The 25,286-nt window shown below is 42.0% G+C and overlaps 1 protein-coding gene across 1 annotated transcript in view; it reads right to left on the reverse strand.

Moving 5' to 3' along the window:
- Positions 1 to 379: 379 nt before the first annotated feature.
- Positions 380 to 25,286, reverse strand: part of Cenpe (centromere protein E) — a 62,410-nt gene continuing 37,503 nt past the window's right edge. Inside the window, exons 33-46 of the mRNA XM_021158316.2 lie at positions 25,080 to 25,238; positions 24,642 to 24,923; positions 23,650 to 23,808; positions 22,201 to 22,461; positions 18,284 to 18,385; positions 17,180 to 17,398; positions 14,485 to 14,679; positions 13,688 to 13,891; positions 12,124 to 12,351; positions 9,457 to 9,569; positions 7,731 to 7,828; positions 4,708 to 4,888; positions 2,881 to 3,158; positions 380 to 705 (exon numbers count right to left, since the gene is read on the reverse strand). Coding sequence (XP_021013975.1) covers positions 617 to 705; positions 2,881 to 3,158; positions 4,708 to 4,888; positions 7,731 to 7,828; positions 9,457 to 9,569; positions 12,124 to 12,351; positions 13,688 to 13,891; positions 14,485 to 14,679; positions 17,180 to 17,398; positions 18,284 to 18,385; positions 22,201 to 22,461; positions 23,650 to 23,808; positions 24,642 to 24,923; positions 25,080 to 25,238 — 2,568 coding nt within the window. The 3' untranslated portion in view covers positions 380 to 616. The remainder of the gene's footprint in view (positions 706 to 2,880; positions 3,159 to 4,707; positions 4,889 to 7,730; positions 7,829 to 9,456; positions 9,570 to 12,123; positions 12,352 to 13,687; positions 13,892 to 14,484; positions 14,680 to 17,179; positions 17,399 to 18,283; positions 18,386 to 22,200; positions 22,462 to 23,649; positions 23,809 to 24,641; positions 24,924 to 25,079; positions 25,239 to 25,286) is intronic.

The raw sequence follows: 25,286 nt of genomic DNA on the forward strand, positions 1-25,286 counted from the left end.
TAGCATTGGAAATGTAAATGAGGAAAATACCTAATTAAAAAAAAAAATATATATATATAAAAAGAATAACACCATAGCAGCAGGATGGACCTGCTTATGTACCAGTGGCTTGTCTACCATGCCTGACACTGTAAGCCAGAACCAACCTTGTGGCTGGGAAGTCACGGGTGTCATTTGTACTTAGTCTGCCATGGGCTCCCTGTATGGGCTGAGCAGACATGTGTGTTTTGTCTTCCCAGGAAAAGTTTTGTCACACAACAAGGCTTATCTTATGTGCTATGTTCCAGAATTTTTTAAGTCATATATAAAGTAACTTTAATGAAATGTATACATGTTATACCCATCTGGAAAGACTAAAAATTTCCTTCAAGACCTTTATTCTTCGCAATGTATAAAAATAAATAATTAACAGTTCAGCGTCTGGAACGTCACGGATGCAAGCAGAAGGAACTGCCACCAGCATCCTAAGTCACTGCAATCAATCCGTTTCTTGTTCCTCCATCTTCTAAAGTGGAAATCAGACTGAAACTAAGTTGGATTGCATCATCTTTGTCAGTGTGGACACACGAGGAAAGCCATCCAAGGGCGCTCTGCTCTGACTGACGGGGGCATCCATCTACTGCGCTTTGCACTGGGACACATCTTTTTCCAAGGAGGCGTGGCAGAGGTCTGTCTTAGGCTCCACATTCTCTACGTCATCTGTTTCTTTTGAGAAAGAAAATAGAAAGCAAATCAATCCTAACTCAAACACACACGGGAGCAAGGTCGTGAGGACGCAGCGAGTCCACTTCCCCATCAGAACTGGAGGCCCCACTCTGTCAGTGTTAGGAAAGGATACTGTGCATAAAGCTAAGGACTAGGTATACGTAGTCAGTTAACTTGAGGTTTAATGTGCATTGACTATGAACCTCATCTGATTTCCCTTTGTTGCATGTTGGAAGCACAGTGTGTTGGCCTCCTGGCAGGAGTGGCTCACACAGCATCAGCAGCTGCCTGGCACGCTGCCAAGGGAGAGGATGGGAGCGACACATTGGGGTTCTAACTAGCTGCGAAGCCTACGGACCAGTGACTGCATCTGCAATATAGCCACAGTGGCTAAAGTGTGGCACTTTTACCTTGGGGCTAATAGCAGGCCTTGACTCCAGTTAGACAGCTGTTAACATGAAATAGCTCATTCCTGAACTGGAAGCCTAAGTAGCTATTCACAGCTGGAGAGATCACAGACCCCAGGAGAACCGACTACCACCACTTTCTTAAACCAGTGATGCTAACTATTCTAAACACTCACTTTTGGCCCCATGGTAAGGGTAGGTCTCACTCCTCCTCAAAGAAAGTTTTCCCCCCAGCACGTTAGAGGACGCCATTATAGAATGTCACAGCTAGGCAAAATGCAGACAATGGACGGTGGGATACAGACTCAATTGATACATCTGGAGTGTAACTCCTACTCCCAAGGCCCAGGCAGAAGAGGGTTGGAAAGACTGTAAGAGCCAGAGGGCCAGGGAGTCTGCTGTGAGACGGTGGCTTCTAGCTATGATAGGAACACTATACCCATCAAATCTCAACATGGCTTCTTAAACAATCACAGTAATAGTAACTAGATGGGAGAAATCTCACAGCACCCCATTGAGGAGGGAAGGAGGCTACAAGCAATTAATACTGGCAGAGAGAGAGAGAGAGAGAGAGAGAGAGAGAGAGAGAGAGAGAGAGAGAGAGAGAGAGAGAGTGTGTGTGTGAGTGAGTGTGTGTGTGTGAGTGAGTGAGTGAGTGTATGAGGATGAATCTTCCTTCTACAGGGCTGAGCTTCCTGACTAAAGCGCCATGTGGTCAGCCTGGAAGCGCACATGCAGGCAACAGTGAAAGAGCTGGCTTTCTCTTCATATGTACTGCTAGCAGCAAGGGTTAAAGAGGAGGAGGTGGGCCATACATAGGCTTTGTTTGCCAGGTGTGTGCCTGCATGTATGCATGTGCACCACTCACACAGGGTGCCCTCAGGAGCCAGAAGACCCTCTGGAATCACAGTTACACAGCAGTGAGCTGCCATGTGGGGCTAGGGATGTAACCCTGGCCGTCATTGCCATCTTTGTTTTTCTGAGACAGGGTTTCTCTGTGTAGCCCTGGCTGTCATGGAACTCACTCTGTAGACCAAGCTGGCCTCGAATCCGCCTGCCCCTGCCTCCCGAGTGCTGGGATTAAAGGCGTGTGCCACCACGCCCGGCCAACCCTGGTCTTCTTGCAAGAGTAGCAAGTGCTTGCTGCCTCTCAAGTTTTGAACTAGTTTTTAAAAATACTACATTGTTTGGTAATCAACTGTAGAATGGGAGTAGTATATGGTTGCAGTCCTGGGGTAGAGCTTGCATCCAACGAACTCTGATTCACTTAGTAACCCATAATATACCACTAGTGACGCTGGCAATCTGAACAAGCTAATGTTGTAAGTAAATAGGGGAAATGTAACTATAGTTTGTATGCACAGGAAAAAATAGTGCATAGGACTTTATGCCCTCCAGGATTTTTAGTTCCCTGGAGGTCTGGGAATGACTCTCTCACAGATAAAGGAAGGACTTCAAAAATATGTCACAGGACATATAGTTGTCTTTGAGAAGCTTTGAGCTGAGCGCAGACTTGAGTGGGTGAAGAGTCAGGTGTGTGCTTCTGTAAGTGTGTAAATGACTTCCTCCCCTGACAGCAGGTGGAGGACTGAGATACCTGCAGAGGCTGGGCAACACAATGAAATGGAATCGGGTGCACATCATGTAACTGTGAAGTAACCGCACCGCGACAACAGGACCGTGAGTTCTCACAGCTGAGCAGATGAAGCAAACACACAGCATTCATCTCTTATTCCCAGTGACACCCACAACCTGAGCAGCTACCTACCTGGGCACAGCCCTAAACTGGAGTTGTCAAAATAGCGGACCGGGTGAGGTGCTGGAAGAGACTTTGACCGGTTATCAAAAAACCATGATTTTGGGGAATCTTTTGGCACAGGATCCTGGAGATTTCGTGCCCTGCACTGAGAAGTTGTGTTCTGTCTCCTTTTAGAATCTGTCCCAGGAGACTTCGGAGACTTCTCACAAGTTGTTTCTCTGTAACTGTCTCTTTTAAGAGTTCTTTCCTCCCAGGTTTTAACCTCATTGGAGAGTTGAGAGTTATCACTTGAATGGAAGCAGAAAGAGAGTTAGATCAGACAACTCAATTCTTCAATGTGGGCATGGAGAAAAATTTAAAAAGAACCCTAGCCTGCTGAAATACTTAACATGAAATTTACCATTTTATTACATTTGTATTTTAATTTCACCGTTAACCCTTCTGTTTGGACCACTTGCATGGTTCAGAAGAGGAGCTACATCAATTGAATTAAACTAAAAATTTTTGATTATGGAGTTTTGAAAACATTCAAAGTTAGACATCATATTTAATGAATCCACGACACCCAGAGCAGTTTATGCACTACTGTAATAATTGGATAAATCAGATTTATAGAATGTTTATTAAACCTTTACAGAAGTATATTTTCGCCTTTCCTAATTTCTCTTCACATTTTTTTGGTCGCTGTTTCGCCACCTCTCTGAATCTCTCTAGACATGATCAGATTCCTCTTTAAAATGTAACTTCTTAGGACACCCATACTATGTTTTGGTGGGCCAGGGTCTCAACAGAGCTCTGACAGCCTCAGCCTCTCGACTTTCCTCTTTGCTCCCGAGTCTGCGCCTACAGCTCTCCCCTCCACTGTCTGGCCTTTGCTTTTGCTTATGTTGCTCTATGGGAACGGTTACTCGGGGGTGTGGACTCAGTTACTTATCTCTGCAGTGCTGGGGGGGATGGATCCAGGGCCTAGTCCACACTAGGTCCGCACTGCCATGGAGCTATCCTGCGAGCTCTTTACCCTCGATGAGTAATTTTTTCCCACCGTTCTGTTCACATAGTGTTTGGTACAAAAGCTGTACACTTCCGTGGTGGGAGGGGCCAAATGATGGTGCTCTAAGCCGTCTGTCTGTCAACAGGTCCAGTGGGACTCGGGGTCGGGGGCAGCTTCTCTGCCTCTCTATAGGCCTGGGGCAGCTCTCTGCCCAGCGTTCATTCCCTAGTACTTGGCCTGGTTAAAGACAGTTCAGAGCAGCTGGGAGATGGTCCAGTTTGATCCCTAGAACCCACGTAAACACAACGCTACGGGTGCACAGTCCATGCCTGTCCCTCAGGGCTGCGGAGCTGGGGGCAGGAGTCTCCCTGGAGTTTGCTGGCTCCCCAGGTCTGCTGATCCAGAGAGCTGCAGGCTCAGTCCCTCAGTCAGTCTCAAAACAAGCTGGGAAAGTGAGCAGACCTCGCCCCCCACGCACAAGTTTGCAGCTAATGACTGACTGCAAATGTGAAACGGAGCACCAAATCCCCACGTCTTCTAATATAAACAAGCACACACTTCATACTCGTTACAAATCTCCTTTCCCAAAGTTAGTAAAAGGGTGACAACTGCAGAAAATATATACAAATCACTACAACATATGAAGTACCATAAACACAGGATCCATCATGCAGTCAGAACTTTCCTTTTTCGTCTGCTCAGGTTTTTTTTTTGAGACAAGTTCTCTCTATTAGGTATCTCTGGCTGTCCATGAACTGAGAGATCTGCCTGCCTCTGCCTCTGCCTCTGCCTCTGGAGTGCTGGGGTTAACGGGGTGACCCAGCACACCTGGGTTTAGAACTTACCTTAATAGTTGATTATTTTGCTTTCTTAGCTGCTCATTTTGCTGCTTTAACTTAGAAATCTCACTTCCCATCCTTTTATATTCACTTTTCAAAATAAGAGCTTTTGTGCTTTGTACAATTCCACTGCCACCTCCACAGGTTAGAGGTTTACTCAGAAGCGGAGAGTCTTGTTCTGATATCACTGTAGGAGGCAAACATACATACAGGTTGATATGATTTCTTTTGTAAATAAAACAGAATCGACAGGGTGTCTTCTGTGTTGCCCAGGCTGACTCTGATCTGGTACTGATCCCCTGCAGAGGCCTCTGGAGTGTGGATACAGGCATATGTCACCATGTCCAGTCAGGCAGATAACCTTAAATAGCTCGTGTTCAAAATAATAGAAATATTAAAAATTGTAAGAGGCCTCTATGAAACCCATTTCCTGAACATCTCCTGTGATTCCCCCCCCTCATTTCCTCCATTTATTATTATTATTATTATTTAGCCGTTTATAATCAGAGCCATTATGTGTTGATCTATGCTCTGATCACCGTGGGGCTTGTCAGCTGCTACCTTACTGCAGGTTACACAGAGACTGCCCCCAAGTCACTTGGTACCCTGAGATTGCCCAACAGCTACATGCTAACTAAACATACCTCCAAATGACATTAAAACATGATCGCACTGTGCATAAAACTGTGAAAATGGAACTGTCATTTATTTCAATTACCCATTAGGTCACTAGCAGGTCATTAGAGACAGAACATATGTAAGGAGATTAGTGATATGCAATTTTAGCATTCAGGTACAATACAGGCCAGGCATCTCTGAAAACCACAACTGTTCTCATACCCCAGTGGATGAGAGATGAACATCTCATTAAATACAGAAAAGGGCCTTGACAAAACCCAACCTTTATTCATGATAAAGACGTGAACAGGAGGGATATATCCTAGTATAAAAGTCTACAGCAAGCCCTCATCATAGTCGTGATAAATAGAGAAAACCCTGGGTACTATTACTGAGATCAGGAACAAGACAAGAATGTTCATCCTCTCCCCTCCAGTTTAATATAGTGGTCCAAGTCTTACTAAGAAAATAAGACAACTGAAGGAGATCAAGGGGATATGAATAGGCAAGGAAAAAGTGAAAGCATCCTTATTTGCGGATGACATGATTTTATACATAAAAGACTTTAATATTCACTAGAAAACGCCTATAGATGATGATCACTTTCAGCAAAGTAGTAGGATACAAAAGTCAGCATTCAAAAGTCAGTAGGCTTCCTAAAAACAAATATCTTGGACTAACTCTAAGCAAGCAAATAAAAGACTTGTACAATAACATTTTAAGATATTAAAGAAATTGAAGATGACATCAGAAGATGGAAAAATCTCCCATGTTCATGGATTGGTAGGATTAATATTTTGAAAAAGGCCATCCTACCAAAAGCAATCTCCATCAAAATTCCAACACAATTCTTCACTGAAATTGAAAAAAAAGTCTTAAATGTATATGGAAACACACACACACACACACACACACACACACACACACACACAATGTACCTAAAACAATCATGAATAATAAAAGAACTGGAGTTATTACCATCCCAAATTAAAAATTATAGCATAGAGCTATATATAGTAATAAAAATGGTATGGTATCGGAATAAAATCAGACACGATGAATTGAACTGAAGACCCAGATGTAAGTCCCCAAACCTATGGACACCTGATACTTGATAAACAAAACTACATACTGGAAAAAGAGAACCTCTTCAACAAATGGTTCTGGCCAAACTGAGGGGCTCCATGTAGAAGAGTAAAAACAGATCTCTCCCTGTCACCCTGCACAAAGCAAACTCAGATGGATCAAGGACCTCCCCGAAGGCCAGACACCCTGAATGTGATCTAAGAGAAAGGAGGGAATAGGCTGGCATCCAAAAAGACCTTCTGGAGAGGACCCCGATAGCAAAGGTATGAAGACCAACAATAACTGGGACCTTAGCAAGCGAAAAGTCTTTGCTAAAAACAGCAAAGAACACCATCAACTTATAACTGGAAAAAAATATAATTATACCAACTATACATCTGATGGACAGTATCTAGAATATAAAAGACCCCCCCCCCAAAAAAAAACACCCAACTGATCAAGAAAATAAATAACTTAAAAATGTGATACAGGGGACTAGAGAGATAGCTCAGCAGTTAAGAGCACTGGCTGCTCTTCCAGAGGACCTGGGTTCAATTCCCACACCCATAGGGCAGATCACAACTGCCCGTGTCTCCAGTTCCTGGGGAGCCGATACCCTCATACTAGAATACATACAGGCAAAACACAAATGCACATTTAAAATGAAGGAGGAGTGGAAGTCACACACTAAACAGAGGTCTCAGAAGTGTGAAACCCTAGAGACCAAGAAACACTTAAAGCAGTGGCGCTCAGCCTTCTTAACGCCGCCGCCCTTTAATACAGTTCCTCATGTGGTGAGAACCATAAAATGATTTCGTTGCTACCTCATAGCTGTTATTTTGCTACTGTTATGACTCATAATTAAAGTATCTGATATGCAGACTATCTGATGTGACCCTTGTTGGGTCATGACCCATAGGGTGAGAATTACTGACTTAAAAGAAATATTCAAATTCTTAGCTATCAGAGAAATGCAAATTGAAACTTTGATATTCCGCACTACGCCAGTCAGACCTTTCTTCTTCCTATTGGGCTGCTTCATCCAGCCTTGTTATGAGGAATTGTGCCTAGTCTTATTGTATCTTGTTATGGTTGATAGCCCTGGGAAGCTTGTATTTTCCTGAAGGAAAATGGAGGAGAAGATCTGGGGGAGAGGGGTTGTTGTTGGTGGGGTGAACTAGGAGTGGAGGGAGGGGAAACTGCAGTTGGTATGCACCATCACCACCACCATCACCACCACCATCACCACCACCATCACCACCACCATCACCACCATCAGCACCATCACCACCACCATCAGCACCATCACCAGCATCAGCATCATTTGTCTGTACTCTTCCACTTACTTGAGGTATCCTGGGCCTGTTGATGTCCTCTAAGATTTTCTCTCAGTAGCCTTATCATTTCTTCTTGATGTTCAACAGTGGCTTTTAGAGAGAGAATTCTAACAAGAATAAAATAATAAAAATGTGTAACTATTCAAGTGATTTTACATGGGAGAGTAACTAGAAATGTTGCAGAACTTTCTAACTGGATGTCAGTCACACTGACATAACAGCCATATTCGGTTCAGCTGTAGGAACAGCCCAGCTTTATTACTGAGAGACTAATTCATTTAAAACTTGTGGAAACATAATAGGCTATGTTATTATAGCTGAACAAAATTATTTTTGGAGACACTATAAACTATTACCACAGGGCAATATAAACAAAAAACCCACCAGAGAATGAAAAGAAACAAAACAAAAACAAAGAAAACCAAACCAAACCCTTAATTTCCATAATGTCAGGCCAGCAAATCCTTACTGCAGCGCTGATTTATGGCAGAGTCAAAGCTCAGACTTGACACTGCTTACCAGGCGGAAGAGATACTTTATGAATTGTCAGTCGGCAATGCAAGCATTAATTAGCTCCCTCAGAAATTATACTGTTCTTAAAAGCTATGAAAGTGGTGCCAATGGTTGTGACATGCCTGTAGTCCCTCTATGGAGGCAGATCTCTGAACCTGAGGTCAACCTGGTCTACAAAGCACTCTTCAGGACAGCTAGGGCTACCCAGAGAAACCCTGTCTCAAAACCCAGCAACTATGAAAACAAGTGCTGACTGACTTCACAGGGGACACTGCCTGCTTGCATTTCTATTTCCCAGGCAGAGTTAACTGACATTCCTGAGGAGGAAGAACTTCTACAGAGCTGGGCTACATCCTGGGACCGTCTCTTCTTACACTAGGCCTACTTTTGTTTAAATGCCAGGACTGGATGAGACTAACATCTGTTTACGGTGATGGGCAGACTTGGAATTCAGTCCTTCTGACTGTCCAATGGTCGTCTCACTGTGCTCCACACAGACACAACTTTTGGTGTACTCTAATGTGTAACAGCACACACAGGTAAGTGATAAGAAGTGGATATGCTGAGGGATCCCAAGTACCCAAAGAAAATAATCGCTACACAAAACCCAACCGGAGGGGAAGGGAACCAGCATAACCAAGCAGTCTTCACCCCACGCCCACGTTCACGCACAGCAAAGCAAAGGCTCTCAGCAGTCACTCTGAAGGTCACAGTCCACTTTTAAGTTGTCTTCATGTGTCACTGAGGAAGAAGCAGTCAAAGGCACCCTGCAAATGCTGAGAGTCAGGCTCAACGTTCTCACTGCTGGGGATGGAGCAGGGCCTGGTCCATGCTAGGCTCGCAGCCTGCCAGAAGCTTTGCCATAGCTGCGGCTGGGCTGACTTTTTAATGTTGCATATGGAATCTCAATTTAATGAGCTTAAAACCTGTGGGTGCTTACATATTTTTTAAAAATTAAATATTTTAATAAATTACTTTCTGAAAGATAAACTACTTCAGAGATGTCTGTGTAGTCTGTAGAGGAATGTTCTGTGACTGAAGCCATGCTAAGAGAATAGAGGAATGTTGTGTGACTGAAGCCATGCTAAGAGAATAGAGGAATGTTCTGTGACTGAAGCCATGCTAAGAGAATAGAGGAATGTTGTGTGACTGAAGCCATGCTAAGAGAATAGAGGAATGTTGTGTGACTGAAGCCATGCTAAGAGAGCGAGGACAGGCGTACTTCTTATCGAATTCCTTGGCGGTCGCCTTCTTCTCTAGGTCACTCTTCACCAGCTGCATTTTGAGATCCTCAATTTCATCTTTATAGGGCACAGCTCCTAAAGCAATTTTGTTCTTTCATAGAAAAAAAAGGAAAGGAAAAACAGTGATTAGTTTCAATTTTGCCAATTGTTTGGTCGCCACACCGTAGCAGGAGTGTCGGAAACCTGCTTACAACTCCCGAGGCGTGAAAGCTAAGAAAGGCACTAACTTTAATTGAGTAATATCCCAATACTTGATATGAAGTATATCTAAAGCTATAAACTAATATTTTTCTTTAAGAAAACACTCTTCTCAATGAAAAATGTGATGCGCTTTACCAAATGAAACAGAAAGGCTGAAAGAAATCAAATGAGGGCTTGCACAAGGCTCAGTGGTTCTGAGCAAGCACTGGCTGCTCTTATGGCCTCCATGGCTTTAACTTCCAGCACCCACATGACTACCCACAACTGTCGATAACTCCAGCACTGGACAAGCACATGACTCCTGACCCCCATCCAACCTCCCATCTGCTGGGATTCCAGGCCTACTTTGAGCTTCCAGCATGGCAGGCAAGCACACATCCCAACTGTGCTACGTCCTTAGCGCTATCATTACATAACAATGCAGGAATAGTGCACAGTCCACTCAAAACAAGATACGAGGATGCACTCTGGATGTATCTTGTTTTGAGTGGAGTTCCTTCTAATCTTCCCATTTCATATCAGATTGCTTAATATCCTTCCTATGATATTCTAGAAGTTCTTTTTGTGTATTGTATTTAAGGGTCTTATCAGATAAAGATATTTTATATATTTTCTCCCTGTCTGTTTACATTATTCTTCTGGCCAGGGTCTCTGGAGAGCAGAACTGAGCAGTAGGAGTCTATGTCTGTTTAATCCTGTGGCTGCACTTTTGGTTTGTCTGTAAAAAGCCATTGCCTACCTAATGGGACACACGCTTCTCCTGTGTTGTCTTCTTCGTTCTGGTTTACATTTATGTTTATCTTAAGAGATGTATCTTGTCTCTTACTAAGTGGGTCAGACAGGTCCTAGGCTGGAGAAACCGTGCCACCCTCCACCTCAGCCTCCTGAACAACACATGGGCCTTGTTACTCCCATCATGAATGCTGGTGCGTGTCCAGGTGGCTGGCCTCAATATTTAATGACTTCTCTTTTCCCCAGTGAGGTACCTTTGTCCTTTTAAAAAGATCCCAGGGCTGCCTTTGAGTGCCTGTCTCTAGGCTCTCAGTTCTCCCTCTGATCTGTTTGTCTACATACTGTTTTAAAAGTTCAAATAAACCAACAAGAAAATTTCAACATAGGCTGACAGTGTAGAACTTATGCAGGTATTCTTTGTCTATGATACAAAGAAAGAACTCACATAAAACACTGTCCTAGTAATTCTCGGGGGACTCAGAACTAGAAAAGCTGATCTAGAAATGAGTGACAGGAAGAACTGGGCACAGGCACCATGTCACCTGTCACCATGTCACCTGTCACCATGTCACCTGTGCTCAAAGGGACACTTGGAAAACAAAAACAAAAACCAAAACCCCAAAAACCTGCTAGGTGCCAGGTGTTCTTACTAATGAATCAGAAAGACTGAACTAGAAAGTCCTGGTTAAGATGACTTGCTTCCCCCTGCCGACTAAGTGGATTCTGTTAACTGCTCTTATACTAGAAACACAGTCTCCTGTGCTTTTGATATGCATCATACTGGACTTAGAAGTTCACTATGGACGGGGCTGGGAGATGGCTCACCAAGTAAGACACATCTGCTCTTAGAGAACACCTGAGTTTGCTTCCCAGCTCACATCAGGGAGAGCAAGTTCACTGCCATCTGACATGAACAATTTGTAATATTACAAGAAGAAATTTACCAAGATTTTGTCCAAATTACATTTCATTTTTAGTTAAAAATGCTCTATTAGACATTGTATTCAGAGGACAAAATTAATATCCTTGGGAGTAAATTCTAAAATAAGTATTTTTAGATACTACAAGTTTAAAAATAGGATTCACAGTAACAATTTTAAAAAGTCAAACTATGGAGAGTTTATGCACCTCTTCAGAATAGCAAGCAATACCATACACATCCCTGATGCCCATGGCTGGAAGTCCAAACTGACATGTGTTGCTTATTCTATTTTGAAATTCTTTTTTCTGGTACAATAAAATTAACCACTTTGCTGGGTGATGGTAACTCAGAGGCGGGTCTCTGAGTTCAAGGCCAGGTCTGTAGGGAAAGTTCCAGAACAGCCAAGGCCACATAGAAAAATCCTGTTTCTGTTGAGGCCTACCCTGCCAGCAAAGCTGTAGCATTTTGTTCCATGCCTGTTGGCTGTTTCATATTGTTGCTGTAACATGCCTGCTAGTCATTGACACAGAAAAATCACTTGACTCAGAGCAGGGTCATTGATGCCCACATACCCTGTTATGTTCTGTATGAAAGAGATTTGTTAATCTTAAGAAATTCCACAACTATAAGTCTCAGGTAGGACCCATCAAATTAAAGGTCAATATGAACTGTTGTGTCTGTAACTGCTGGAGTCAGGGCTGACCCAACTCAGCACACACATGGACGACAGCGCACTCACCCTTAGTGAGGGTTTGGCTGCATTCGCTCTCACCACCAGGAAGTTTCCTACCTTTGAGGTCAGTGGTTCAGCTCCTGATGCAGCCTGAGGACCCTCACTGTCCCGTGTGGAAGGCTGCACGGTAGGATGGAGATGCACAACAGACTGGGAGGCAGTCAGTGTCTGGTAGACTTCAGACAGTTGCTCAGTTGTTTCTTTCAGTGACTTCAGGTAGTGTTCCAATTCTTTGGATCTGGTAGCACTTCTTTCCTCAAACTCCGTTGATTCATTTATCATGGCCTAAAAACAGTGAGAGACCACTACAGCTTTAAAATAATTGATGTTTTAAAATTACATTATGAATTCTAAGAGTGTGCATGCTGAAATTTATTGTTTAGAACATCTTAAAACAGTGCTCAAGACACTGAACGCACATTTCTCTTTCAACATGTTAAATGTTAAGACTGCCATGAATAAAAGAAGGATGGGAATCTATACTGACCTGCAAGATTATTTCACTTCGCTACGGTTACAGGAATACAGGGAAAGGACTGAAGAACTGAGTAGGCTAAAGTCATCAAGAGGTGAGCACACACAGTAAACCTAACAACTCTCTATGTCCCCATTCCATTCCAAACCTCAGCTCACAGAGAAAGTAATTTCCTGAGTCTAAACCCTTTTTATAGGTTTGGGTATTTTGCCTGCATCTCTGTCTGTGCAATATATTTGTGTCTGGTGCCTTTGGAGGCCACAAAAGGCTGTAAGATCTCCTGGAACTGGAGTTACACACAGCTGTGAGGCACCATGTGGGCGCTGGGACTTGAACCCAGGTCCTCTGGAGGAGTAGGTAGTGCTCTAAAGGTGCGCCATTTCTCTTGCTCCAATTTACTGAAGTTTGCTAACTAGTCTATAAATCTATTCCTGTGTAGATAATAACAGTCAAAGTCATTGTTCTCTTTTACGCTGAAGGCTGGCTTATGTCACTTGTGTGATGGGCTGACATCATAATAGTTTAGGAAGCTGACAGGATCAACACCAAGAATGAGCTAGAAATTCTCCGACTGTCAGGTGTGGAATTTTCTGGTGCAGGATCTTGGTAATAGGAAAGATTATCTGTAGGGAGGGATTATATGAGAATTTTCTGTACTATTGGGCTAATTTTTCCACAAACCTAACCAAAAAATTACTGACACATGCATGCTAAAAACAAAGTAACAGTAGGCACATTTGGTGTATAGTGTAGGATTAGAGCGTGTGACAGGGAAGCTACTGACACACAGGTCCCCTGAAGCCAGGACCCTGGAACAGATGTAAGCCCCAGCTTCTCTGAGGCCAGGGGGCAATGGCAGTCCTCACAGACAGAGGAGAACAGGGAGACGACAATGAGCAGCCGCAAAACCACCCAAGTGGGAATTCGGTGTTCCCTCAGCAAACAGCCTGCTGCCCTCCCAAGTACAAACTGGGTTAATCATCTTGAAGAAGCATGATACAATGAAAGAATAAAGTTTGGACAACCAAAACTTTTCAGAGAGCACCTACACACAAACTACAGAAATATATATAAGCTAGTCTAACCCCTTAGGAACGAGTAGAAAAATCAAAGCCTCAAAGAGCAGGACTGGACTGCCGTACTCACAGTGATTCTGCTGTGATAGAAGTTATTCACGAGCCCAATGGTTTTGTTTTCCTTCTGGATGGTGCTCTTAAGATTTTCTGTATCAAAAAGAGTATTTAGCCATTTTCCCAAAAACTCAGTTATTTCTTTCCTATTACTTAATACTTGTTGGACTTCAGTTTTTATGGTGAGGAAGTCATTTTCTGAAAAATCTTTGAGCATTTCCTGTGTGAAAAATAGGCACCAAATTATATAAGCACTAGGAAAAACTTTACCCAGATACATATAAACTATAAAAACATTCTAAGGGGGAGAAATACCTACTGGACTCTACCTATTAAGATACTAAAGAAAATGAATTCTAATTTAAAACTTGATTCCAATTGCTTGCCTAAGAGAACACTGGCGATATACTCTACATGACAGGGATTCCACTTAACAGGCACTGGTCACTGTTTTGCTGTGGCCTTGGCAGGCAGGCCTGACATGCAGGTTGGGAACTGCACGCCCACTTTACATTGATGCGAGAGCCACAAAGTCCTTGTGGAGCTGATGCAGGGCAAGAAGTCTGACTCCCATTTCCATCATGAGTGTAAGGCCACACCAGGAAACCTAACATTGTATAAATTCTCACTGGCTGATGGTAACTCTGTCTTCTAAGTCTATGCAGGTCTGACAGTGTCCAAGCCATCTCTTGGCCACCTGTCACTCTGCAAGTCACTAATGATTTCTGATGAATGAAAAAGACTTTAAACACATACAAAGGCTGTTGATGAAAGGCTTAAAACCTTATTAAATGCATTAAAAATAAAGCATACCTCAATATGGAGGTCCATCTCCTGGCTCAGTTTGATCTGTAAGTCTCTGGCTGGAATACGGTAAGTCTGTGAAAGGCTCTGGATTTGAATCTGCAGTTCATTCTGCTTTTCCACTTCCTGAATAAAAGCCAGTTCCCGCTTATTGATGGACTCATGCTGCTCTTCCTTTATCCTCGCAATGGAGCTTAACACGTACTTGAGGAAAAAGAGAAATCAAGTGAGCATTGTATTTAGGAGCTAGCTCGGTGTCTGAGATGGTGAGGTCTTGCTGACTTACAGCATGACAGATGGTAAAGGAGGACGCTCCCTGGGAAGTAACCCCACCAGATGCTGCTTTCCCAAGTGACTTCCTACTGGATAGAGCTCGTATCTGGTGGTTTGCAAATGAAACACGGTCCTTTCTGTAAGTTCCCTTTTCTATTATCTCAGATTTTTAATTATGTGTGAGGGTGTTTTGCTTATATGCGTATTTGCATTCCACATGTGTGTATAGTGTCCATGGGGGGACAGAAGAGAGCATTGGATCTCATAGAACTGGAGTTCCAGATGCCTATGAGTCACAGTATCATGCTGAGCGCGAACCTCAAGTCTCCTAGAAGAGCAGCCAGGAATCTCAGCCACTGAGCCATCTTTGTAGCCTTATTATATAAATTTTGGTTAAACTGCCAATCCTACCATCACACATTTGAGATTAGTAAAAATGCTATCCTATTTCATTTTATATAAAGCTATGTGCGGGTGTCATCTGAGTTCAGGGGTCCATAGGCTGAGGAAAGCAGCAGAAGCCGAGAGCTGCAGCTACAGGTGGTAAGCTGCCTTGACCAGGGTGTTAGGAGCTGACCTGGGCTCTCTGTACAAACAGTAAATACTCTTAGTTGCTCAGCCACCTCTCCAACCCATTTTAGATTTTCAAAATATTCTAACATTCTTGTTTGACTGGCCCCCAAATGTCACATGCTTCAGGATTTCCTTGTCAAGCATAGTTAGCGGTCTGGTTTGAAGGTAATGATAATTTTAATGTTATCATGTTCCCTTGTCCTCATAAATTTTGCGTATCTGACTGTCAGGATCTATTAGAGGATTATCAGAACATTGGGGACAATTTTCCAAGTTATAGAACCAACCCTCAACTTTGTGATTTGACCTTTTCTCTAAGTACCAAGTAAACTGCTTTGACTATGGCCACTGATGAGTCCATTTTCGTCACCAAAGTGAGGGCTACCTCCATCTCATATTCCAGCTGAGGTGTGTGCCACTCCAGGCTACACCATCCTTTGTGTGTGTGTTTGTGTCTGTGTTAAGGACTGAGGCTGATGTTGGGTCTCTTCCTCAGACACTTTCCACCCTATTTGTTGAGGCAGATTTCTCACTGTGCTCTGAGCTCATCAATTCAGTTGGTTAGGAGGTCCCAGATCCCCCTGTCACCTTCTCTGCAGCTCTGAAATCACAGGTGTGCCCTGTCAAACTGGCTTTTAACCTGAGTGCTGGGGATCCAAACTCAGGTCCGAAGGCTTGTACTGACTGGATCATTTCCAGGCCCCTGACCTCATTGCAAGGGGTTTCCAAAAGCAGCCCTCGTGTTTGCTCTTCTCTGCCTGTCCTGGACACGTCCGAGTTTCCTCTTACCCTAGTGTTCCCATTCCTCTAGAGGCTTTCTGAATGACTCTACACATGCTGCACTGTCTGACACCTGCATGCTTGCCTTTTCTGACAAACTTCAGGCCCAGCTAGAGGCTTTCTTTGTCTTTCTTCTGGAGTGGCACAACATGAAAACTCCAACTTCAATGCACCTCAATCTAAACTGATGTCTGCCCATTCGTCACCTGCCTGGTCACTCTCTCTAAGAAGAGTCACCACAAACCTGGCCACACGTCTCAGGACTTCACCCATAGTTCTTTCTTCCCTCCACTGTCTACCATTTGGTCCTACTTTCTCAGCTGCTGGGATCTCTTCCAGTCTGTGTCATACAGTATCTCACTGGACCACTTTATTGTTTGTTTTTTTTCCTGTCAATCCCTCAAAGTTGTTTTATTAAGATGGTAACCCAACTTGGTTCCTGCAACAACTTAAACAAACACCCACTGGCTCTGTATAATCTCCACAGTGAACGTCAAGCCTTACTGCTGAGCCTGGCTTCCAGTCTCAGCTTACATGCCCTAGAAAATGACAAGGTTTCCAAGGAGCACTTGCAGGGTTCCAGAGCAGAAATCAGCCGCTGGAGGAGGAGAAGATGGCCAGTCAGGCTGCAGGGATGCAGGGACGCAGTTTCCTGAGTCACCGCCCCTTTGGGATGAGCTTTTGGCCAATACAGCTGTTCTGAGTCAGCCTAAGTGACCTCTCATAAGCCACGACCCCAGAAACTAATTGGTTCACTGTGACCCCAGTGAACTCACTGGCCTACTGAGCCGGACTTCAGTGCAATTCTTATTTTGGTCTGTCACGGAGTCCCTATGTGAGGTGGATAGACACACGTTACATCGGAACTCTGAGCACCCACGGGCAGGGCTCTGGGCACCCGTGCGCAGAGTTCAGGTTTTGTTGAATGACTCCTATCTTCACACCTATACAATCTTTAATTTGTGCCTAATATAAATAGTATATGGTAACTCCTAAAGGACTTAAAAGTACATTGAAATGTGTAACTGAAATTATAATTACATCAATATGAGGCTAATATTAAAAACAAAGTTGGTACCTTAAGTCTCTTGAGGACTCTGTGGAACTCCAAGGAACATCTCTGGTTTGCAGTCAGAAGCTTTTCAATCTCTTTGGTTTGTGTGTGCGGAAGTGAGAGCTTTGTTCTTACAGTAATTGACAGCTCTTTTTGGGTTTTAGTTTCTCTCTCCAAGTCAAGAGAGACTTTATTCAAGCACTCATAATCATTAGCCATAACTGAGTATCTTTTCAGGAGTTTCTAAAGGAAATTAGAATTCATTGTAATGAATGCTAGAATTGTAACATTGGAAAAAAGAAATTAAAACCTTTGTGTTTAAAAGATAAAAGAAACAGTGATCTTTAGATTTTAGAAATAATGTATAATAGTGTGAAAATTAACCAGAGGCCAATAAAGAAAGCCAACACTTGTTTTACTCTTTTGAATAAACTGACTGTGGACCATACCCCATGCCTGAGCTGGCTTGCGTTTATAAAATGCAGAGCCTGCGGTACCTCAGCGGCCCCTGCCCCTGGCCCTGCGGTGCAGCCGTCCCATACACTTCTATGATCTGCTGCTGCTGCTGCTGCTCAGACTGCTGCTGCTCTGCTGTCTCTGCTCATGGATTACAATCCACCTTTCAAATGAGCTCTCAGCTTATACTCAACTTTCAATCCTTAGATCTTTCTAAATGTAGGTCAGATTGTGTCTCACAAGGTTAAACTCTTCAGCGGACCTCCTCCTCTCAAGAGCAAGCTGTGAATCCTCTTGTGGCTCCCCAGCCAATACCTTCACTATCTCAGTAGCTTTCTCTCTGGGAAGTCTGCCTCAGGACCTTTGTACTCATAGTCTGTCCTGTCCACAGCTGTCTTCCCTTGAGTGAACTGAGCCCTTCAGTGTAATTAGAGATTTGCTCAGTATCACTTTCCCACACAGGCCTTAAAAACCAAACCACAAACTGCCACTGTGTCATTTATACATATGTGTACATGCACATGTACTTGTGCTAGGCTATATAAACATTATAATGTTTGGGGAAACATTTGCTACCATCTATTCACTATTCCCTTTAATTTCACCGTGGGCTGCACAGGATGCCTTTGGAACAGTAGCAACAATGTCATGAAGCTGCGGCAGGGCCCTTACTTCTATCCTGAAGCACTTTTCTCGAAGTCTTCCTGTACAGTATTCTCCAGCACACAGTAACCCCTTTCCACATTTCATTGTCTCTTCATGGTTCTGGTGGGCCTGGTTCAAAGGAATACATATCAATAACTACATTCACAGCAATCAAACACGCTTACACTTTACATCATGTTTCCGTAAAGGAATTAAATATTTCATTGTGATCTAATACCAGTATTAGATCACAGTAATAACAGTAACAAAGGGAGTGGCATCACTGTCAAGTCAAACTCACTGAAGGAACACACAGGAGAAGCACATGGTTCCTAGAGAAGCTGTGCTGATTATTCCGGTTCATATTCTCACAAACATGGACATTAGAATTATTGTCATCAATTGTACTTACTAGAAAACCCAAGCACTTTATATTTTTTCCCAGGACCTTGGGCTGGAAAATTCAAATTTCATTCATATTTTTTCTGCATAACTAAAAAGTTCAGAACAGACCTCCCTCCTCATTCTTGACCATTGTTTAGCTTGGCCACTGTAGCACCTAGACTATCTGCTGGATACAAATAAATTAAGTCTGTGTGTACATTTAGACAGCCCCCACATGCACTAGACTCCCAAGCATCTAAGGTTTCTGGCAACACTGCACACAAGGCTTTCTACTTCACCTTTCAAACATGAAAAATAAAAAGCTATAGATTTACTTTATATACCTATTTGTCTAAATTTTCTTCTTTTTAGAGGACTGGATTAAACTTTTAAAGATTATTATGAAATCCAGCCCTACAAAGGATAATAGATGGAAAACACCAACACAAGGAGTGAAACTACACCCTAGAAGAAGCAAGAAAGCAATCTTTCAACAAACCCAAAAGAAAATACCCACACAAACAAGAAAATTCCTTCCTCTAACAAGAAAATTAAGAGGAAGTAACAATCACTTATCCTTAATATCTCTTAATATAAAAATTAATATTACCAACATATCCTAATCAATTGAAATTCAAAAATATGAGGAATTAGAAATTTGTCAGCTGTCATCCTGTGGTCTAATTTGGTAATAGGAGAAATAGGTCCAATATTGTACAATCCATATACACTTTCTGCTTGTTTGTACATGACAGGGCCTCGCTGTGTATCACATAATGGTCTTGAAATCATGCTTCTCCTATCTTAGCCTCTCTATTAGTAGGATTGTTTATTTGATGTTCTTACACTATACTATGGTTTTCAGAACAGCTTACATATTCCAAAATTATTTATACAGCCAAAAGAAATGTAGACAATTAATTTGGGAAGTGGCTTGTAAGAGAACAGCAAAGCATGAGACTGAAGGCTTTGCTTAATACTTATAATTATTGTATCAGTTTTGAAGAAGAGGACTTTATAAGTTACTCTTTTTCTGAGATGAATGCTTTTCAAAATCATCACAGCCAATGAACCAGAATCTTACCCTCGCCTAATGTCTGTGCCACCCTCCAAGCAGAACCACTGTTCTTTGAAACAGTTGATGAATGACTTCATGGATAGACCATCTTAATACACACACCATTTCTTAAATGAATGTAACCTGTTCCCTGCGGGCTGAGAATGACGACAATCACTCAAGTAAAATAGCTTTGACCATAGCAGAAAATCTGCATCCAAAAATTGTGACTGCAATTCATTCCTTGGCGCAGCAGAACTGTCAACTCTTAGCTTATCTACTATGGAGGTCAAATCCTTTGGTGATATGAGGGACATTCAAGTACAGCCTTATTATAATGAACTCAATGTCCAAAAACTGTTCTTATTTTGTGTTTGTATTACAGTAAGAGCCAAGATTTTAAACTCTATTAAAAACAAAACAAAAAGACTTATGTTATTTATTTTCATTTATGTTTATTAAAAAAACTAATAGTGATATATTATTTTAAAATATACAGTTAATATATTTGGAGTTATTTAAAATTTAGAGAAAAACATGTATTTCCAGTATTGCTGTAGACAAACATCTACATAAGACTGTTCAATTGATTTTTGTTTTATATCAAAACAACTTTTATAATACTTTTTTATTGTTACAATGTTTTATAAAATTTAAAGAATAAAAAACGAAAGGTATTGAAGGTTTTGAAGGGGGAGAGGGCTCTCCGGAGAAGTTGGGGTACAAAAGGGAAAGAAGAATGTGATGTAAGGCTATTTACTCAAAATATGTTTTTAAATGTTAACAAATTCAGATAAATTGAAATTATTTAACTTTTTATATCATAATGCAATAAAAACTTAAGTCAAAGGGAAAAAGAGGTTATTGTGAAAGAAATATTGTGAAAGAAAACCTTCCTTTTCATGTTTACTTTGCTTTGTTCTTTCTAACTTCAGCAGTGAAAGCCTGTTGATTTCTAGAAGTCTATTAATAGAGGAAATGGAGGCATTTAATCTTTGGCAAATGCAGTCTTTGAAATATCCTTTTTCACTTAAAATAATGTTAGCTTCTCTTTGCTGTCAGAAACTTAGAAGGGAAACAGTGTATCTAATAAATCTTTTCTTAGGAATGAAAAGAGTTTTCCGGGACACACTGTGGCCTTTGTGTTTCTTTTGTGTGTGAGAATTTTTTACTATCAACAGAAGTTTCCAGAAAAGAAAAGGAGGGTAGCAGACAAGAGGGGAGACCAACAACCCCCCAATCCAGACATATATAACGCACTGGTAATTACCCTTAAGAGCCCAGTCTTACAGCTACTAAGCAGAGGATGATCTGATCTTACTCTTACTGTTAGGTTTATGATTCCTCGGCATCCTTTTTCCATTTTGAGAGACTCCTTTATCTTTTATCCTGTTTAGCTCACTGTTTTCTTATTGCTTTAAGGTTTTTGTAAACTTTCTTAATTAAATGTAACTTGTTTTTCACCAACACTTTGCATTTGCAAATTCCGGGCCTCAAACTGCTTCAAATGCTTATTTAAATAAACTTTACTGACATCTTCCTCTAAGAAGCTGAGGCTCTTCTTTCTGAAGTTCTTGGATCTTGATTGACATAATTATAAAATAGATCAAAGATTTTCAAGAAAGGGTAGTTTGTGTGTGTTTGTGTGTATATACATACATACACATATGTACATACGTATGTATATACATACACATATATACATATACCAGGTATCTTTATCTGAAATGCTCACAGCGTTTCAGATTTTACAGTGTTTGTAGTCTTGACTTTATTGGTTAAAAATCCATAATCTGAAATTCTCTCAAATTCAAGTTTTTGAGCTTTACTCTACCCAAAACCTTTCTAAAACCAACCACTTCTGATACCAAAATCCTCAGCACGTATATGTATTTCATTATCTCTTCTTAATGAGTAATTACTTTTAATACACTCGAAGAAAAATCCACGCTCAGAAACAAGCTCTACAGCATGCCTGGGTACAAGACGGCCAAAGGACCCAGAGTCCCAGCTCTGACCCTACCTTTCCTCTCGGGGCTGCACCCACTCAATTCTAGGACTTGTTTTTCTCTATCACTGTCTTTTAAGGTCAGTACCACATAAATAATGCTAGGCTTAGAATTCCAACATATGGATGAACCCCATATGCCCTACAGTTGGATGCTTGTCTTGCTTCTAGATTTTGGTCACCACAAATCACTCTACTCTCAACAAGGTTCTATTCTTGCCCAATCAGAGAATACACTGGTAAGGTAAATCTTGGAAGCGACACTGCTGAACCAAACATACGGAATGCACAGAGACACTGCTGAGCTGGAAAGATGCTGGCTCAGCAGGAGAGAGCTAGCTGTTTCCAGTTCCAAGAGATCCAACACCCGATTCTAGCCAGTGCAGGTACCAGATACACAGACAGACAGACAGACAGACAGACAGAGCGAGCGCGAGAGCGCACCAATGGACCCTGCATCTTCAAGAGTGGTGTCTAAACAGGAAGCACACTCACCGTAAGCATGGCTCCTCTCAGGCTGTCCTTGAGCTGGTCTCTCTCCATTCTGAGTGTCTCCTCAAGTTTCTTTAGATCATCTCTTTCTTTTCTTACAGATTTCATTTCTTCAAGGTTCTCGTGAATCTTCTGAGCGAGATTTAAGTTCTCCATCTCTATCTTACTCAGAGTTAAGCCCTGCTCCTTGAGCTCCTTCTTGGCTTCACTGGCATCTGCTTTTAGCTTAGCACGTTGACGCTCACTTGTCTTAAGTTCTTGAACCTGAAGACATGAAATCATGTTAGGTTTCAGATTCTTTTAAAAGAAACCTTGAGTTTTGATTTTTTTAGACTTAATTTTTTATTATTGCTTTATTTTATGGATTTATTTTAGGGATTTTGGCCTACTTGTTAGTCTATATACCGCATGGATACATGTACCCATGGAAGTCTTCCAGAAATGGAGGGCAAAGTGAGCTGCCACACAGGTTGTAAGAATCAAACCAGCATTCTCTAAAGAGGATTACTGAGCCATGTCTCCAGCTCAGAAACCTTAATTCATTTTCCATTGTGTGTGTGTAGGTGAGGCGCTCACTATAAGGAGTGTCTGGAGCTGGAGGGCCAGGTTTTGAGTCACCTGAAGTGGATACTGGGTCGCTTAGCTGCTGAGCCATCTCTCCAGACCAGGTCATGGACTATTTTAAAGGAAAGATAAAGAACCCTTTTTGCTGAGAGTGGTCACACCTGCCTTTACTCTCACTATATGCACAAGAGGTGGGAGAGAGAAGTTTCTAAACTGACTGAGACAGTGACCATTCATATCAATGTTCTGCTAAAGGCAGCAGTTCTCTTTTGAGGTATAACACATAAAAGTACACTAATCTTAATGTAAAGCTCAGTTTGTTCTTTGTTTCCTAGGCAGGCTTTCCCTGTGTAGCCCTGGCTGTCCTGGAACTTGTTCTGTAGACCAGGCTGGCCTCGACCTCAGAGATCCATCTGCCTCTGCCTCTCAAATGCTGGGACTAAAGATGTGTGCCAGTACTGCCCAGCGCAGTTATTCCACGCGCGTGCGCGCACACACACACACACACACACACACACACACCCTCCCTATAAAACTATAACCCAGAGTAAACTGGACAGCCTTTCTCTCACCGCACAACCATCTGTATGTGCTTCCCTCAAGGTAACGACTCTGACCTGCAGCTTCCCTCATCAGTTGTTTTCTTTGAACTTAAGATGACAACGTAGCCATCCATTCACCTGCTGGTATTTTCCCACATTTGCAAATGAAGCTGCTATGAATATTCTTGTAGACTGTTTAGAAGAATTTTCTTTGTCTTTTTCTGTACACACCCAAGGAGCAGAAACACCAGGCTTACAGTGAACACCGTCCAACTGTTCAGTGTGGCTGAACCTTTATGCCCCCAAAGGCTTTAAGGCATGAACAAATGAGATGCCCAGTCAATACCTTTTCTTGTAATTTCATGTTTACATTTTCTAACTCCATTTTCATATTTGATATTTCCTCTGTCTTCTTAGACATCGTCTCCATGAGTCGGTCAATAGTTTCTTGGTGCTCTTTTAGATTCATGTGAGCAATTCTTAGTTTCTCTTGATTTTCCAGATCCTTAAAAAAAGGGACATATTTTAACATTAAGAATCATTTTAAGAATTAAGTGATATATTTCCTTAGTAAAAATAACCCTGTTTTTAAGTTCTTTTTGTGTTGTTGTTGTGGACCTGGGGATTGAACTCAGGACCACTGTACAAGCAAGCAGATACTACTGAGTGTTACTATCAGTCTGCTTGTCTTTCAAAATATTTACCTAAAGTCACCACCAGCCCCGCCAGCACCACTGACGTCAGTGGACAGTCTATGGTATCTACCTGCCCTCCTTCCTTCCTTCCTTCCTGCCCACAGACAGGTTCCTGAGACTGAGCTCAGATCATCAGGCTTGTGCAGCGAATGCTTTGCCTGATAAAGCCCATCATGGGGCCTGCTTTTACACCTTAGGAATCCTCACTGTTAAATTCAGTCCTTTTCTTCCCATTTTCCCAGACTCCTACTTTAAGAAGCCAACACACTGCACATAATTTACTCACCAAACTGCTTCCTGCGTAATATTTTTCTGAGTTGCAGAACACGATACTGAGATAGGTGATTTTTGTACATATTTTGTACATATTCTGTTCTGGCACTGCTTGTATTTACTAGTTTCTTCCTAAGATACATTTAGGCCACTTCCTATTTTCAACATCAACTTTAGGGTCTATTCGTGCATATGTTTATGTACACACTCATGTGCATATATATCTAACAACAGAATCTAGATATATCTAGAATAAAATTCTATAAAAAAGTGCTGAATTCAAAAAGTTTAATATCAAAGTGCCTATCTAAATGACTTATTATTCCTGGGCGGAGACTCAGAGGCCTGCCAGAGAAGAGCAGGGACTTACCCTTGCCTCTGTTTGCTGAAGACTTTTCCGTAGTTGCTCTCGCTCTTCCCTGAGGGCTTCATCCATAATTTTTAGGCTATCATTTTCCCTTGTGACAAGTGTTATTTTTTTAAGGTTTTCGTTAAGTTGCTGAGTCAATTCTAACTTCTCTATTTCTCTGCTTTCTAGAGTCGAACTCTGGGCTTCGAGCTTCTTCTTCAGTTGCTCCATTTGATCCACGGTTTCTCTGAGATCAGCTTTTACTTGAGAAAGTTGATATTCTTTTTCCTGGAGATCTTGGTTCTTAAGATAATCATATAATAAGTTAGAGTGCTGGACAAATGGACAAAAAATACAAACAACAGTCTTAAAACTGAATCAGCACATGTGAGCTGTCAGATTTAGACATGAGCACAGCCCGTTTCATCATGGAGATTAATTATTCAGGTTAAAGAATACCTGAGCTTCTACAACAGCATTTGTGCGCTTTAGGTCCCCTTGAGTATGTGAAATTTCATCTGTGTAGTCAGACACCATCTTTCTGAGCTTGTTGATAGTTTCCTGGTGCTCTTCCAGATGCACACGCGCAACTCTTAGCGCTTCCTCTTTTTCCATACCCTTAATTAGAGAAAGAAAGAAGACACTGATAGAAATACATTTCAGACA

The sequence above is a fragment of the Mus caroli genome, unplaced genomic scaffold (assembly GCF_978045245.1).
Source record: "Mus caroli unplaced genomic scaffold, Mus_caroli_1 scaffold_3, whole genome shotgun sequence".
Lineage (NCBI taxonomy): Eukaryota > Metazoa > Chordata > Mammalia > Rodentia > Muridae > Mus > Mus caroli.